Below are 17,183 nucleotides of genomic sequence, written 5' to 3'. Positions count from 1 at the left end.
TATTAAGAAGTTCCATTTTAAACAACTATTTATTTTTAAGAAACATTAGTAATTTCTGCCCTCCCAAGTCAAGTCAACTGTGCCAATGGAATAGTCAACTTCACACTTGGGAAATAAATTGTTTTTAATAAAAATAATGGTTATGTTAGGTAATCATTGACTTTTTTGAACAATATGAACAATTATTAATCAAATAAAAATACATTATACCTCCAAATTATCCACATAAATCTTAATATTAGTATAACCATTCGCACACTTAGTGAAATGAACATTCGATATATCCATTGTTCACATTATTTAGTATTTTCATTGTTTACCTATACTTTTCCTAAAAATAAATAGAACTATAGAAGATAAGTGACCAAGGTTGAAGGTTCTAAAAATCAGTTTGAACCAAAAATCGATAACAACGGCAACTCAATTAACAAAAAAAATTATCGTCTTCCAAAGCTGCCTCAAAATCATTAAGTCAGTCGAAAATTGGCCAGTCAAACTGAACTGAAATCCAGGCAATTTTTAAAAAAATACTTCATATGATGCCATTTTGCCAATTAGAACAAAAAACGTTCTAATTTCTTGCAGCTCTTTAGCCTCTCTCTTTCGACTCTAAAAGATCAGAAACATTTCAAATATAGCACAGAAGAACTTGCAATTTCCATTTTGTTGCCGTTCTCCATTATGTTCAACCACCGCGCTATCACGTCTGTGCTGCTGCCATTCGAACTGCTCCAGCATCGTAACAATACCTCTGTTCCATTGTTGTTTTGCATTGCCTTTTGGTCCATTCACATTGCCCTCTGTTTCATTGTGTTTCCGCCACCATTTCATCATGTTTCTGCCACTAATTAGCTTCTATTCTACTATGCTCTAGCCCTCATCTTCCAGCTTCTGTTCAGCCATCGTTTTGTCATTATTCAACCATTTCCATCAAATTTTAAAGTTACAGTGTAGCACCTAGTAATAGAATAATTATACATTTTTTTCAAATAGTATTAAACTACTAAAAAAATCAACAACAAAAGTAAATAAATCCAAATAATACTCACAAGAAAAGAAATAGGTATAGCCAAAAAGTTTATAACAAAATAGAAAGAAAAAAATAGATAAGAAGCAAAAGTACCATAGACTTTCAAACCACACCCGAAATTAGCAAAGAATTTGATGTTATTACTAGAAAGGGGGAAGAAGCATTCCAATATTAGAAATTAAGAGTGATAAGTTATAGTATCAATATGTGTTATTTTTTGTCTTATAACTTTCAATCACATAATTCCTCAATTGAGAATTGGTCTTTTTTTCGTGTATAGTCATTTTCACTTTTTATATTTTCATTACTTTTTGCCACACAATCTAAAAATTTCAACTCATTATTCTTTTCCTTCATCTATATTCATGTGTGAAATGACTCAAATAGCCCTTAATATCATAATATTTAGTTGTCTCTCCATCCTCTGTTGATTTTAAAAAAGGCCTAACGTGATTTTTTTTTTCTTTCCTTTTTCTTTTGTTGTTGTTACAGTTCTTGGTTTGATATTGTTTTAATTTATATTTGTTATTTTTTATGGTAATTTGTTTTCTCCTTCTTCTGCTATTGTATTAACTTGTTTTTATTATGTTCTTAATCTTATTAACTTATTAATTTGATAAATTGGTATTGTGGTGTTGTACTTGTTCCTGTGACTGTTAGGCGGTTGCGTTATTTTTGACATTTTGATAACTTATTAATTTAATAAATTGTTGTTGTAATTTGTTATTCTTGATCTTGATTTTATCATTGTTTTTATCTTAGTTAATTATTTTTTTGTTATTTGACTTTTGAGTTTGTATTTAAATGAGATTATAACATTATAGTTGATGCAATATTATTAGTTTAGATAATATTTTAAAATTTTATTAGACTATAATTATATTTTAATGTGTTTATTTGTTATTTTTTTATTAAACAGTTATTTCAATTGAACAATAATTAAATTAGTTAAAGCAATGGTTTGATAATCTGTTCCATTTTTGAAAAAAATTCAATTCTATTATTCTCTCTCAAAATCAATTCTAACCTAAGTCTAATTTAAAATTTTATTCCATTGGGATTTTTCTTAAAACTTAAAATATATATAATGTGTTTATAATTTAATTACTTCTTCTTAATTTTTTTCACGCATTTTTTCTCGATGGCTCTGATACCATGATAAAATTGTGAAAGAACAAGAAAAGAAGAAAGGAAGAATATTATACTTTGTATTTTTTGATTGATTGAATTATCGATTGTAAACTATGAAGGTAAAACTAAGTATATATAGAGTATTGGCTTATGAAAGATAAAAGCAAATAAAGATAAGATAAGATAAAAATAAGATAAAGATAAGATAAGATAAAGACTAAAATTGTAACTGAATTTATGTATTCTATTAGGCTGAATTTATGGACCACAAGACTTCTTTATTATTGTTATGGGCTAAGGTGGAAGAGTAGTTTAATAATTTCCTTCTTTTTTTTTTTCTTCAACTCACTTATATATACCTTTTTTTAAAAGACCTGCTATATAAATCTAAAAAAATATCCACACATATAAATTTTATATATTGAATTCAGATTAATGACACCAAACATTTGCCAATACATTTGAACATTTTAACTGAAGTTGTATCAATCATGACACTAGCAAAAAGTGACATAATTTTATTCTATTTTATTAACATAAATTAGTTATTATAATTTACCGTTAATAACTAACTTTTTTTTTACTTGCTATGTCATTAGAACATTCAATAAATTCATTCTTAATAGTTTATATTTATTTTTTTATTGTTAAAATCAACCTTAAAAAATTATTTTTTTAATTATTAATAATGTTTAAATTTTAATATTTTTAAATTAATATAATTTATTTTAAAAAAAGTGAACAAATGTTACTTAAAAAATTAGTTAAAAATATATTTTTTAATTATTTCATATAATTTAATAAATAAATATATTTAATATTTAAATATAATATTATATTAATAAAAAATAAATTTATCTATTATAAAATTTTAATTCATTTAATAAATATTTAAAGTTTTAAATACTCAAATTCGATTCAATCGTTTTACTAATTCATTAACACTTAAATTTAATTCAACCACGGCGATCTAAACACCTAAATTTAATTCAACTACGGCGAAAGGGTTTTAGGAGGTTTTGGGCAGAGCATTCAAAACGCACCCACCAATCTCTGCCCACCCACAATGTCAGCCGCCGCCAAGCAAATCCTAGCCGACCACCCTGAACCCAAATCTGAGCAGCTCCTCCCTCCGGATCTGCCAGCTCCGGAGACTCTCCCGTTGGATCAGCCTCACTTGGACCCTTCCAAACCCGAAGCAAAGCAAAATCTCGATCACCATGAAGAAAAGGAAGGGAAAGTAGAAGAAGCGGAAGAAGAAGGAGAGTGCGGATTCTGCTTGTTCATGAAAAGTGGCGGTTGCAGGGAATCGTTCATCGAGTGGGAGAAGTGCACTGAGGAAGCGGAGAAGAACAAAGAGGACATCGTTGAGAAGTGCCTCAATATCACTGCGGCGCTGAAGCAGTGTATGGAGGCTCATTTCGATTACTACGAACCCATCCTCCGCGCCGAGAAAGCCGCCGAGCAGCAAGCCATCGCGGAATTGAAGAAAGAAGCCATGGAGAAAGAGTCCAAGGAGCAAGATAGGGCTTCTTCTGATTCTGATCAAAAGTGAGATCTTGCTAATTCGAGATTTTTTTTTACTTTTACTTCAGCAATTGTTTTGCTTGTATTTTAGTGTGGAAAGAAGGAATTGATTACAGTTTAGTGGCTTAAGTTATTGGAGATGGAGAGTATAGCTGACCACAGAAAGAGGCATTTTTGAATTCACAATAAATTAGAATTTTCATGAATATGTTCTTACTCGGATTCACAGGTCTATGATATGATATTGATCGGTGATCTATCTCTGTTCAATAATTCAATTTGTATTAGAAGTAACAGTATGATGAACTGATTACAATTTTTGAACAAGTTATACATGATTCATGTCATGTTTTGCTCTAGTGGTTCCTCCTTATGTAGGTGGTAGTTGAATGTGAAGAATCTCTATATGTAAAGTGAAGATGTGGATCATCATCTTCTGACTCTGTTTAGTACAATTGAATTCAGGTGTATGACCGTATGAAATTTTTTGATGATCCATGTGTTTGCCTAAAGTTTATATAACCAAGTGTACTTGTCTTCATTCCACTCTTTTTGTTATCCTCATGAAGGAGCTTTCTAAATCTATATCTACTTTGCGTAGTTTATTGTGCCCTAGGATAGAAAATATTCTGTTTCTCAAATGGTTGTGGTGGAGAAGATTTGTTTCTTGATGATTCTGTTGTAGTGGGGTTTTGATGACTATAAGCGCTTGATTTAGTAGGGAGGAAGAAAACTGGAGGACAGGACCATTTTCCTTGTATGCAATGACCAACCATGCAAAAGATTCCAAAATTACATGCTATTTGTTTGAAAGTAATAAATCATGTTGAGATAATTTATAATTTAGTAGCTTTGTTCACCTGTGCTTTGAGTTTCATTTCATGTGCTCCCAATATCAACTGGAACTGATTTATTTTTGAGCTCCACGCTATTGCTATTTTCTTCTCCGTTTAGTTGAGATATCTTCTTTTTTGAAACCAAGGCTCGAGATGCCTTAGGCTCCGAATACATTTCCATCAAATCAGTGAATTGAGCAAACTAAAATGATTGTTTGATTTTTCTTTCCCACTGTAATCACTTGCATGTTACTTACGTTTCAAGTAAGTTAATGCTAAGACAAATCCAGAATAAAAAACTACTGCATTTATCTGAGTACTATTTATTACATTACTCAAAGCATTACAAATGCCAAGCAAGGATAAATCAATATAAGTTTCTTCTCCAAAGCTGCAAACATGTCCAGGCATCCATTAGAATTAGGGATGTTATTCTTGCTCATGGCTACTTCTCACTCCCTCAATTGTTGTTGGTATATTTTCCATTGAGGAGGTTGAACAGAATTAAAGTTTAGATGTAAATTTTCAACCAAATTATAACCAAGCACACACATCACACCTATCATGTGCCCAGGAAAAAACAGATAATCATGAACAAACAAAATGTAAATTACACATCACCACCAAATTTTAAGCCAATTAATTTGAAATTAAATCCACAATCTTTCAAATAAACAGGAACACTTCAAAATTGGCAATATTACATCATGCAGCCATATCTCAAGGCCAGTTATAAAAATGCCGAACTTAGAAATACTTGACTGGATGCAAAGACAGACCCACACTTCAAAACCCAAAAAGTATGCAGGAATATAGATCAATGACATAGTTATTCACCACCATAAATGCATTACATGCATTGACTAAGTAATGGCTCACTATACAATTGCATTATTAACCTCTCTTCCCCTTTCCTTCCCTTCCCCCACTCTTGTTTTATATTAACTCACAAAAGCATTTAATTTTTACAATACCTGAAAATGCCGTATCAAAACCATTGCTCTTTTCAGCCTTTTCTGCTGCCAATATTCATAAATGGTTTTGGATATAGGCATCGTTGCAACATCAGCCATCAGTTCTTTTTTTTTCCTGAAACATGGCAACCCATTTAGCAGCTGGATAATGCTTTTCCAACGGCACTCAATTTTATAAAAAAAAAAAAAATTAATACTGGCAATAATAGTATTTTTGTGAGATTTAAAAAAAATGTGAATGTTGCTTTTGATAGTAATTGGGCTAACACATACGTACGTGCATATTTGTTTAGGTGAGCCAGGCCACCTTAAACTCATGCAGTCAACATGTGAAATGAAAGAAATATATAATTTACATAGAGCAACACAGATAAATGGAATTTTTTAAATAAATTAATTAAATTTTATATTTACAACTATTTATTATTTTAAAATTATTTATATTTTTATATTTTATTACATATCTTATTTATACTGTTAGCCACTTAAATAAAAAAAATATTTATAATATAATTTAAATTAATTAAAAAGGTAAAATAGATATATTTTTTTTATAATTCTTTTATATCAATTTGATTTTATTTTTGAATCTAATTTAATTTGATTCAAACAATTATAATTTGTATTATATCGATTTAATTTTTGATACGTCACCACATACCTCGGCCGCCCAAAAAGCTCGGAACGTAAACAAATAAAACCGGACCCACTTATTTGAAAATAAAGAAACGTGCTCAACAAATCTGATCACCAAAACAGAATACGATAACCATCCTACAAACTCGGACTTATCCACAACAAACGGGTAAAACAACGTCTATAAAGCCGAATTAGTATCCTCGGCTAAAGATCATGTTCTATTCTCATCTTCATATTTACTTGATACACTCACTAGAGATTATTATTGACTTAAGCGTCGAAGTATCTTTTGCAGGTATTCCCACCGCGGTGTTCAGTCCTGGCCGACGTATAGCTCTTCCTTCCCGCCAGCAATCTGCTCGGAATCGCTAAAGCTCGGCCACCCCAGTACTCGGAGGAATCAATTTTTAAATTTAGTTCACTTCAAAATATTATAATTGGATTTAATTGGTTTGTTATATATGTAAATATTCGCTTGGTGAGATGGGATAAATAACTTTAGAGTAAATGTCCAAAATAGTCCCTGAATTTTAAATCGCTATTTAATTTAGTCCTCGACTTTTTAAAATGACCAATTAAATCCCTGAAATTCGAAAAAGTGCATCTCCGTTAGTCCCTTGTAGAAGTGCCGTCTAAACGTTGATGATGTGGCATTCCAATTGCATGCTGATGTGTACCAAACTTGAATTTGATTCAAATTGGTACCTGAAATTTCTTAATAATATCCAAATTAATCCATTTTCAATTATAAAACCCTAATCCCCAAATTATTGTTTTCTCTTCTTCGATCTCTCTCCTGTCTTTTTCTCTTCTTCGTCATCTCCGCTATCTTCCAGTTCATATTTATCCTGAACTACAATATCAGTACACTTACCTAAAAACTATTTTAATTACAAGTTAATGTGGTTGGATTAATTTTAAGTTCGATACAGATTTAAATTATATGTATCCTTGCAGGTTCGTCCATTAAACTAAAATATATTTTCCACTTTTAAGAAAGTAACCATTGTCATCATCTTCAAGGTCTTAACATCACTTTCTAAGTTTGTCATTTTTCAATTGAACTCATGCAAACTGTTTTGTGAAATGGGTGTTGCACAAACTGGTTATTCACCTCCATCAACCCAACAGAAAAAAATTACAATTGATTCTATACTGCAAAGTAAAAAACGCAAGTGAATCCAAACTCAAAGTGAAACTATCTTAACATTTTATTTAAAGCCATAACCTTACCTCATAGTTTGGACAACCATAAAATAGTCTATCAGGATTCTCTGTTGTCGTTGAGTACTTCATCACCATCCGAAGTCTGCAATTACAGAAAACAGCGTTCTTACCTCCCTTGTTGCACATTCTTTTGCTGGCATAATAAGGTCTCCCTACAGAGTTTGTTGTTCCTACTTGAACTACTTTGACTTCTCTCCCACCACCCATCATCACTCATGCAGACGAGAAAACAAGATGAACTGGAAGATAGTGGAGAGGTCGATAGTGGAGAGGTCGAAGAAGAGAAGAAGACAGCAGATAGATCGAAGAAGAGAAGACAATAATTTGGGGATTAGGGTTTTATAATTGAAAATGGACAAATTTTAATATTATTAAGCAATTTCATGTACTAATTTGAATCAAAGTCAAATTTGGTACACATAAGCATACAGTTGAAATGCCACATCATCAATGTTTAGACGGCACTTCTGCAAGAGACTAATGGAGATGCATTTTTTTAAATTTTTAATTGGTCATTTTAAAAAATCGAGAACTAAATTGAATAGCGATTTGAAATTGATGGACTATTTTGAGCATTTACTCAATAACTTTATATGAATTAGATCAATTTGTTATCACTGTACACAAGATAGATAATAAAAACAAAAATAATTTGAAAATTTTATATAGCTGTAAATATAAAAATTTAAATAATTTATTTAAAAAAATCCCAGATAAATAGATATTCATTGGTGAAAAACAGAAAGGATAAAGTAATTTCTTTTCTAAAGAAAATATCAGATCGGAATCCTAAGTGTCACATAATGATTGGGCAAAAGCAGATAAGAAATATGTGTTCGCAAATCCACAGAAGGGTCACTTATAACTTCCAATTTCCAAAGCCACTCCAATCTTATCCCCTTCAGATTCATCATCATCATAAAATCACCGAACACAAACAGAACTTGAACATCAAACGAGAAGAAAACAAACTCGAAGAAGAGAAAGATAGCAATAGCATGGCAACAATTTCAGGTCTTATTAGCCGTTCAACGCCCAGGGTTGTAGCTTTCAACGCATCGTCGTCCGAGTCGCCGCGAAACTGCCACGTCGTGAAGTTCCCCGCGGGAATGACCGGATCTGGTCGCTTGGCGAGTGTTCGGCCAGTGAGGACGGCGCCGGAGAAGATATCGGAGAAAGTGGCGGAGAGCATAAAGAACGCGCAGGAGACGTGCTCGGAGGATCCGGCGAGCGGAGAGTGCGTGGCGGCGTGGGATGAGGTAGAGGAACTGAGCGCCGCCGCCAGCCACGCCAGGGACAGGCTGAAGGACTCAGATCCGCTTGAGGACTTCTGTAAGGACAACCCGGAGACCATCGAGTGCAAGACTCATGATAACTGAATATTAGGGTTTGATGGTTATTCTTCATGGATCTATGAAAGTAGACTATCAATGTGTTCAACTGTTGCATCTTTCATGAAGCATGATACAATAATGATGTGCCAACAAATATATGTACTTGGTTAAGTTTTCTTATATGTATGTAAAACTTAATTTGTAACATTATCGTCTGAAGAAGTCAACGTTTCGTCACGATAGATTTATCGAAAAATTGGTGTATGTTGTGATCAAATTGACGAAACGGATATACTTATTATATCAGAAATTTTTGGTTGCTCTGCAAACATAATATTTTGTGGGTTCACTATTTTTTTTTTTTAACTTAAACCACATAAGAAATTCTAGTATATATCCCATATAATTGCTTCACATAAGATAAAAATAAATTAAATGAATAGTATGTAGTATGAATAATTTATATAGATTCGTTTTAATATTTATGTCGAAAATAGTAAGAAAAATTCAAAAATAGTGTTAGTCTTCCGCTATTTGTATGTAAATAATTCAACTTATCAGTCTATAGTTCATATGAAAGATTAACTTGTTTAATTACAATATAGTGTTAGATAGGATTTTTATCATTAACGAAACGCTAGTTGTAAAATGAATAATCGAACACAGATAGAAATGATATCATGCGGTTTTCGGGTTCGATTTGAGTATATCGTCCAAGATATGATTGATGTCATTTATTAAAAAAAAAAACACACGAACTGTAAGAAAATCAAAATATGACAAGCAAATATTGAAGAGCCTGTCATTAAAGTTGAAAAGTAAGACATCCAATCCATGCTTTATTTTGAAATGGCATCACATACATGCATTTAGATATGGTATATGGTTGGTTTATGATTCTATATTTCTCCCAGGAAAAAAAAAGCGTACACTTGATTGGTGATATGCATTGCAGTTGATGCTGACATGCTCATTCATCTAATCCATTGCTAGACTAGAAAACTCTTTAGTTTTATATTTGCATATTTCCAATTAAAGTATTTTATATTATGGAAAAGTATATGAACCAAAATGTGACAAGCCAAAAAGTAAACAAAACCGTTTAATTAAAATCACTTTTTGAATAATATGTTCGAAAACCGCTCCTGAAATCACGGAGCACAAACACATTTTGGCTGATTTTTGGCTGATATGCTTTTAGTTCCCTAGCTGTTCTCTTATATTATTAATTAATCAAATTTTAATATTTAATTAAAATTGATTATTATCTAATAAACTTCAAATATTTTAGTTAATTTGACTATTCAAGCACTCTCTTCGCACAATATATAGCTGTTTTGACTTTTTTTAATATAAAAATTAAGAATATATACTGTTTTAATCTTTAAGATTATTAGAGTCAAAATTAAAATTATTTTTAGTCTTTTTTTGTTTAAAATAATTCTCAAACATTACATTTAGTATTAAAGTAATCTTTTTGATAAATTTATGGCTAATTTTTTTTTATATTGGGTTATTATTGGTGTTTTTCGTTAATATTATGATGTTTTGGTGTAATGCAGTGATATGGGATAAAAAGAAATCGTGAATAACGATTTCAAATAAGACAAAAAAATAAAAAAAGTTAACAGAAATCGTGAGTTACGATTTCAAATAAAACAAAAAAAGAAAGGAAATCGTGAGTTACGATTTCAATTTTTTAATTTAAAAAAAGTGTAATTTATGAAATCGTGAATAACGATTTCTTTTGTTTTGCAAATCGTAAGTAACGATTTGTATTATGCATCACATTTGTGAAATACACCCATTTTAACTCATACCAACGTAATACACAATTTCATCCATCATATAAAAAATAATTAACTCTAAATTTATCCTTTATAAAGTTTAATAATTAAAATAAAAAACGCTCTCTTTTTTACTCTTCTTTTTTTCTTTTTTTTGTCATCCTTCTTTCTACCTTCTCCCATTTTCATCTTTTTTAAAGTCACCATCTTCTATGGTCAAAACTATCCCACTGTAGTTTTTTCTCTCTCTCTCTCTCTTCAATTAGCTCCCTTCACGCAGTTTGTCTCTCCGTCTTTTCTTTTGTCACACCACAAACAACACAATTTGGCTATTCGTCTTCTTTCCTGTCATACCATCGGTGACTCTCCTCGTGTTTCTAACATCACTGCCGCCACTACAAAAAAAAACATTGAATACCATTAGAATTACTATCGGATTTAGCGTCGATCAGTACCGGCGAATTTATCATTGGATTTTTCAACGGAAAGAAGGAATTCGTTGCCATAAAAAATTACCGTCGGGAGAGATTTTTCGTCGCTAAAGCCGATGGTAATTATTAGCGCGAAAATATAACTCACTGGCGCCAACGTTACCGTCGGATTTCCATCGCTATATTCTGTCGATATCACGGTTTAATGAAACATGTCGTTTTGGTGATTTATCGTCAGAAGAAAATTGGGTAGGTTATTTCAAGAGGCAAATCCTGATACCCAATTGAACAATTTTCCACATTAGTTCAAAAAATACGTAAGCGTGCATATAATTTACACAACAGATTCAGAACTAGTTCTATTGAGTTGGGGCTAATAAATAAGGATATTAGCTACCCAATATCAACGTTAATAGATACCGGTTTCATTCTTTACAGTGGTTGATTGGAAAGAAAACAGATAATACTGAAGTTTGCATTGGATTCATGAAAATTCAGGCGGTGGTCATTCTGATTGGCTTGGTGTGTTGCACAACATACTTCAATTAGAGTATTTCTGTCGCACTATGTACAAGGTGTGCGTGTTTAAATTTGAATGGTACTATCCAAGTTCACGACAAGGAACACAAAAGCACAAGGACTACGATATCACTGAAGTTAATGTAACAAGGAAACATAGGCACTACACTCCTTTTATTTTACCTCAAAATGCACTGCATGTATACTATTTGTATTATTCAGTTTTATGCAAGTCTAGTTGGGTGATTGTGGTTAAGACTAATCAAGAGGCCGCATTGAGTCTAATGATAGGACAGAAGGTCAGGAACCTTACCAGATTGATGATTCAACTCCTTCGAAAATGGTGGTTAATACCGGCGAGCCGATCATCCTTAAGTCGACTGTTATAGATGATGACATTATTAATCTTGGAATAGATGACGACGCACTGCCACTGGAAGACAACGATCTTCAAGAAGAGGATGGGGTCGATAGCGACGAAAAAGAGGAAGACGAATTCAATGATCAAGAAACTATCTCGGAAGAGGAGGATGGTGAACCAGAGAAAGAAGATTATCTGAATAGGGTTAATGTAAATATAGTTCTATTATATGTATTTTTTTTTTACCAAACTTTGAGAACAATGTAATATAATAATATTGTTTCAGATATTTCAATTACCATAATTCTGTATTTTTAATTTGTATGTTTGATATTTCACATTAAATTTAAAACATTGTTTTAATTATTAATTACCAGTGTACATTATAGATGGACGGAAAAAGATTATTAAAAAATAAAAAAGACTACTCTCGGAATTACCGTCGGAATATACCAATGATAACAGCCCAGTCAATTTTAAAAAAAAAATTAAAAAATATTTTTGTCGAATTACTGTCGGATTAATCTGCTAGTGAGATGGCACGGATACGTATGCTATGACGCTAATGTTACCGTCGAAAAATATCCGACGGTGACGTTCAATAGATTCCATTTTCTTAGTAACCATATTCGGCCGTTAAATCCGACAGAAATTATTGTTGGACGCAAAAATTGAACCGTAATATGTTAACGGTGAGGTTTATTCCGTTGGATAAATACCGACGCAAAATCCGACAGTAACCATTGTACCATCGAATTTTATTTGTTTTTCTAACAACACTCATTGTTTTTCTCATAGTGCACGCATCCCCTGCCTGCCTACGTCTATGTTGTCCCCTGCCGCCACCTCTGTGACACCCTACTACCACAACTTTTCTGTGCAGTGCCACCACCATCCACATTTACTGCCAGTACCATCGTCTACATTCACTACCACCACCACCATGCAGCTTCATTGTTGCTGTCATTACAAACAAGTTAAAATTTATATTCCCAATTTTTTAAAGTTAGGGTTCAAATATTTTAAATTAGGATCTTCAATGATTTTTGAAGTTAGACTCTCTCTGAAATTAAAATTATTGTGTTAAAAATGATGATTTTAATACTAAATGTATCGTTTGATACCATTTTAAAACAAAAAATAAAATGTTAAAGAAGATTTTGATTTTGATACCAAATTTTAAAGACCAAAATAATACTTATTCCTAAAATTATAAACCAATAAATATAATAATATATTATTAATAATATAAAATAGTTTTATACTAATAGTATATTTAAGTTATGTTCCAAAACATAATTAAATATATTATCTAAGCTTCATTTCAATATTAATTGTATAAAAATTTTAGTTGAGTTCTATTTGTAACGTCTAATTCTATGCTTTTTAATTAGAAGAGATCTAAAGTAAAATATAAAAAGCTACCCACAAGAAAATATTTTTACATAAAAATATGAAAACATATTATATTAAATAAAGATAATGTTAAGTTTGGTCTCTAAATTTATAAACGAGCTTTAATTTAATTTTTAAAATTTTAATTGTCTCTACTTAGTCTTTAAATTTTATGAACACGACTCATGTTAGTCTCTGAGATAATTTTCAACTCATAAACATTAACGGAATGCTGATGTGCACATTCGAATACTATGTTGGACTCTGTAAAATGACGTCGTTTTATTTTGGCACTCAAGTAGCCTTGATCCGACCGTTACAAATCCAACATCATAACTCGGCATAATCAATCATAACTCCGCAAGTTACGTTATTACTCGGCAAATCACGTTATAGCTTGGTATCAAAACGTCCAATATAACATTATCACCCATCAAAACCTAATCATTCCTCTTCAATTCAGGAGACCAATAGAAATGTAACCGACCTATCTTACTTCAACTATAAAGGTATGATATTTTATCTTAAAGGGACGGATTGAATTCTGAATACTAACTTAAACTTCGGAGTGCTTTTGCAGGTACACTCCCCCCTTGTTTCTTGTTCACACTCTGCACGATTGGACATTCCCCCAAGCGTAAAGCTCATACTTTCTCAAGGCTCAAAGATCGGCACCGAAGATAACAACTCGACGCCGACTCCCAGAAGCCGAGCTCCCCTCCAGGTATCCACACAGGAACAATTGGCGCCAACCGTGGGGTTGAGAATATAATTCTTTCTTTATATCACCGGCCTCGACGTTCTCGCCTGGAGCCATGGTTGAGCAGCTTCCACCTACGCCATCTGAACTTCTTCAAATGGTGACCGAGTTACGGCAAGCCAACCAGGGCATGGCCGAAGAGAACCAAAGAATGGTAAATCAGATTACTAATCTGAATAATACCCGGATCGAAAATAACAATGATCGACAAGAACGAACGGAAGAAGCCGAGCATCAGTCAGGCCCGACGCATGTCTCCGAAACTACTCGGCACGAAGAAGAGCAACCTGAGCACAATGAAGAAGCTCGGCCAGAAGACGAGGATGACAACCTAGAAAACTCTCCTGGGCCATTCACGGCCGAGGTGATGAACTTCGTGTTGCCCAGGAGGTTCACTTTGCCAACCACCCTAATCCCCTATGATGGGCTAGGTGACCCGAAGAAATACATCAAAAAGTTCACCTCCATAATGATAATAAACGGTGCATCTGATAATGTTTTATGTCGTTGTTTTCCATCTTACTTAGACGGTCCTATACTTGATTGGTTTTGTTCTTTGCCTGCAGATTCTGTTTCTCGTTTTCGAGACCTATCAAAGCCCTTCGAGGAGTATTTTGCTGGATCAGCCATTTATCTACGTCACTCCGATTACTTGAACACAATCAAACAAGGCCATCATGAAAGCCTCAGAGACTACATGACGCGCTTCACAAAGATAGCCATGAGTATACCCGATCTCCACCCCGAGGTGGAACTGCATGCAATAAAAAGTGAACTCCGAACAGGAAAATTCCAGGAGACCATTGCCGTGGCCAAACCTAAAACTATGGCCGAGTTCCATGAAAAGGCGAAAAGTCAGATTGACATCGAAGAACTCCGACAGGCTCGAAAAACAGAGAAACCACAATACAGAGACGACGACAAAGCACGAGATAGGAAGAAAAACTTCAAACCAACTCCCCAATATAAATCTTATACTCAGTTCAACACCAAGCATGACGACATCATCAAGAAAATCTTGAATTCAAAGTTGATCAAGCCACCAAGAAAAGCCGGCAGCTATCCAAATTTAAAAGGAGCAGACATATCAAAATACTGCTCTTTTCATCAAAAGCATGGACACACTACTGACGAGTGTGTCATCACCAAAGACCTTCTGGAGCGGTTAGCTCGGCAAGGTCATCTCGACAAGTACATCGGTGGCCACAAACAACGATGCGCACCTCTCCCTGGTGACCAAAGCTCGGCAACACAGCATGGCCGAAATAAAGATCGACCGAACACCAATCCTACCGACCAACCAAGACGTATTATTAACTATATTTCTGGAGGTTTTGCAGGTGGAGAGGCCACAAGCTCGGTAAGAAAGCGGTCTTACCGAGCTATGCTTTCCATTGAAGCCGATCAACATCAACAGCAGACACCTCCACATTTTCCTCATATAACATTCCAGACATCCGAACTTAACAGCAATGTAACAAATCTAGACGACCCAGTCGTGATTTCCCTAGAGCTTGAAGATCTCCTAGTCAAAAAGGTTTTACTGGACCCAGGGAGCAGTGCCGATGTTCTCTTTTACTCCACATTTCAGAAGATGAAATTGAGCAACAACATCCTCCAACCTTCCACTGGAGACATGGTCGGTTTCTCAGGAGAGAGGGTCCCGGTTATGGGCTCTGTGTGGTTTCAAACCACACTTGGTGAGGTTTCCTTATCAAAAACTTCAGATATTCAATACTTTGTCGTTGACTGTTTTAGTCCTTACAATTTGATACTTGGCCGACCTTTTTTAAATAGGTTCGGCGCTATTGTTTCTACAATTCATCTCTGTGTTAAGTTCCCTTTACAGGATAATACAATTGCAACCATTCACAGCGATGCCTGAGAGGCCAGAGAATGCTACAACAACAGTTTCAAAAAACCAAATCAAAGTACGCAAGCCCGCGTGAATAGTATCAGCAACCAAGCCGAGCTACCAGTCCTGGCCGACCTTGATCCCAGGGCAAGAAGCCTAGAACGACTAACCCCGACCGAAGACCTGCATAAAATCTATTTCACAGATAGCTCGAAAAAATTCACTTATGTTGGATCCACACTAAGCTCAGAAGAGAAGGTCATATACCGAACATTCCTACAATAAAATGCCGACTTGTTTGTTTGGACCCCAGCTGATATGCCAGGAATTGACCCATCTATCATATCCCACAAACTGGCATTAGATCCTTCTATCCGACCTATAGCACAGAAAAAGCGAAACCTCTGCCATGACTGCAAACAAGCCTCTCTGGAAGAAACCAAGAAGCTCATCAATGTCGGCTTCATTCAGGAAATCAGATTCACAACATGGCTGGCAAATGTCGTCATGGTGAAAAAACATAACAGTAAATGGCGCATGTGTGTTGATTTCATCGATCTCAACAAAGTATGCCCAAAAGACTCATATCCCTTACCATCTATTGACTGTTTAGTTGATAATGCATCTGGTTATGAAAAACTTAGCTTCATGGATGCATACTCTGGCTATAACTAGATTCAAATGCATCAATTCGATCAAAGTAAGACAGCCTTTATTACTGAATATGGAAACTACTGTTATAAACTCATGCCATTTGGCCTTAAGAATACAGGTGCAACATATCAACGCCTAATGGACAAAGTATTCGCCCGACAGATTGGCAGGAATATTGAGGTCTATGTTGACAATATGGTCGCCAAAACGAAGCTCGGCAACAACCATCTTGATGACCTGGCAGAAATCTTCGGTCAAATACGAAAATACAACATGCGGCTAAACCTCGAGAACTGCGCCTTTGGCGTACAAAGTGGCCAATTCCTCAGCTTCATGCTCACTAGTCGAGGTATCGAAGTGAATCCAGAAAAATGCCGAGCTGTTTTGGACATGACAAGCCCACAAACTATCAAAGAAGTCTAACGGTTGACAGGGAGACTTGCTACACTTTCTAGATGCTTACCTCGCCTAGCTTCTAAGTCTTTATGTTTCTTTCAAACTTTAAGAAAGAAAAAGGCTTTCCAATGGACCGATGAATGTGAACAAACATTCACAACCATCAAAGATACACTTTCAAAACCATCAATTTTACAAACCCTTCAAGGGGAACCATTATTTTTATATTTATCTGTGACTAACTGGGCTGTAAGCTCCGCTCTTATTGCAGAAAGGCAAAAACAGCAATTGCTGATCTATTTCACCAGCAAAACACTACAGAATGCT

At 34.0% G+C, this 17,183-nt stretch overlaps 2 protein-coding genes across 2 annotated transcripts; both read left to right on the top strand.

The window, feature by feature from the left end:
- Positions 1 to 8,059: 8,059 nt before the first annotated feature.
- LOC112756475 (calvin cycle protein CP12-1, chloroplastic) lies at positions 8,060 to 9,027 on the top strand. The gene has a single exon (XM_025805080.3). The coding sequence runs from the start codon at positions 8,168 to 8,170 to the stop codon at positions 8,741 to 8,743; it is 576 nt and encodes a 191-aa protein (XP_025660865.1). The 5' UTR covers positions 8,060 to 8,167; the 3' UTR covers positions 8,744 to 9,027.
- A 4,979-nt stretch (positions 9,028 to 14,006) lies between these two features.
- On the top strand, positions 14,007 to 15,836 carry LOC112756674 (uncharacterized). Its single transcript, XM_025805300.1, has one exon. It carries the CDS (start codon positions 14,007 to 14,009, stop codon positions 15,834 to 15,836), a length of 1,830 nt encoding a protein of 609 aa, XP_025661085.1.
- The last annotated feature ends 1,347 nt before the right edge of the window (positions 15,837 to 17,183 follow it).

Source organism: Arachis hypogaea, chromosome 16, assembly GCF_003086295.3.
Source record: "Arachis hypogaea cultivar Tifrunner chromosome 16, arahy.Tifrunner.gnm2.J5K5, whole genome shotgun sequence".
Taxonomy (NCBI): domain Eukaryota; kingdom Viridiplantae; phylum Streptophyta; class Magnoliopsida; order Fabales; family Fabaceae; genus Arachis; species Arachis hypogaea.
This window is presented reverse-complemented; position numbering and strand designations above follow the sequence as displayed.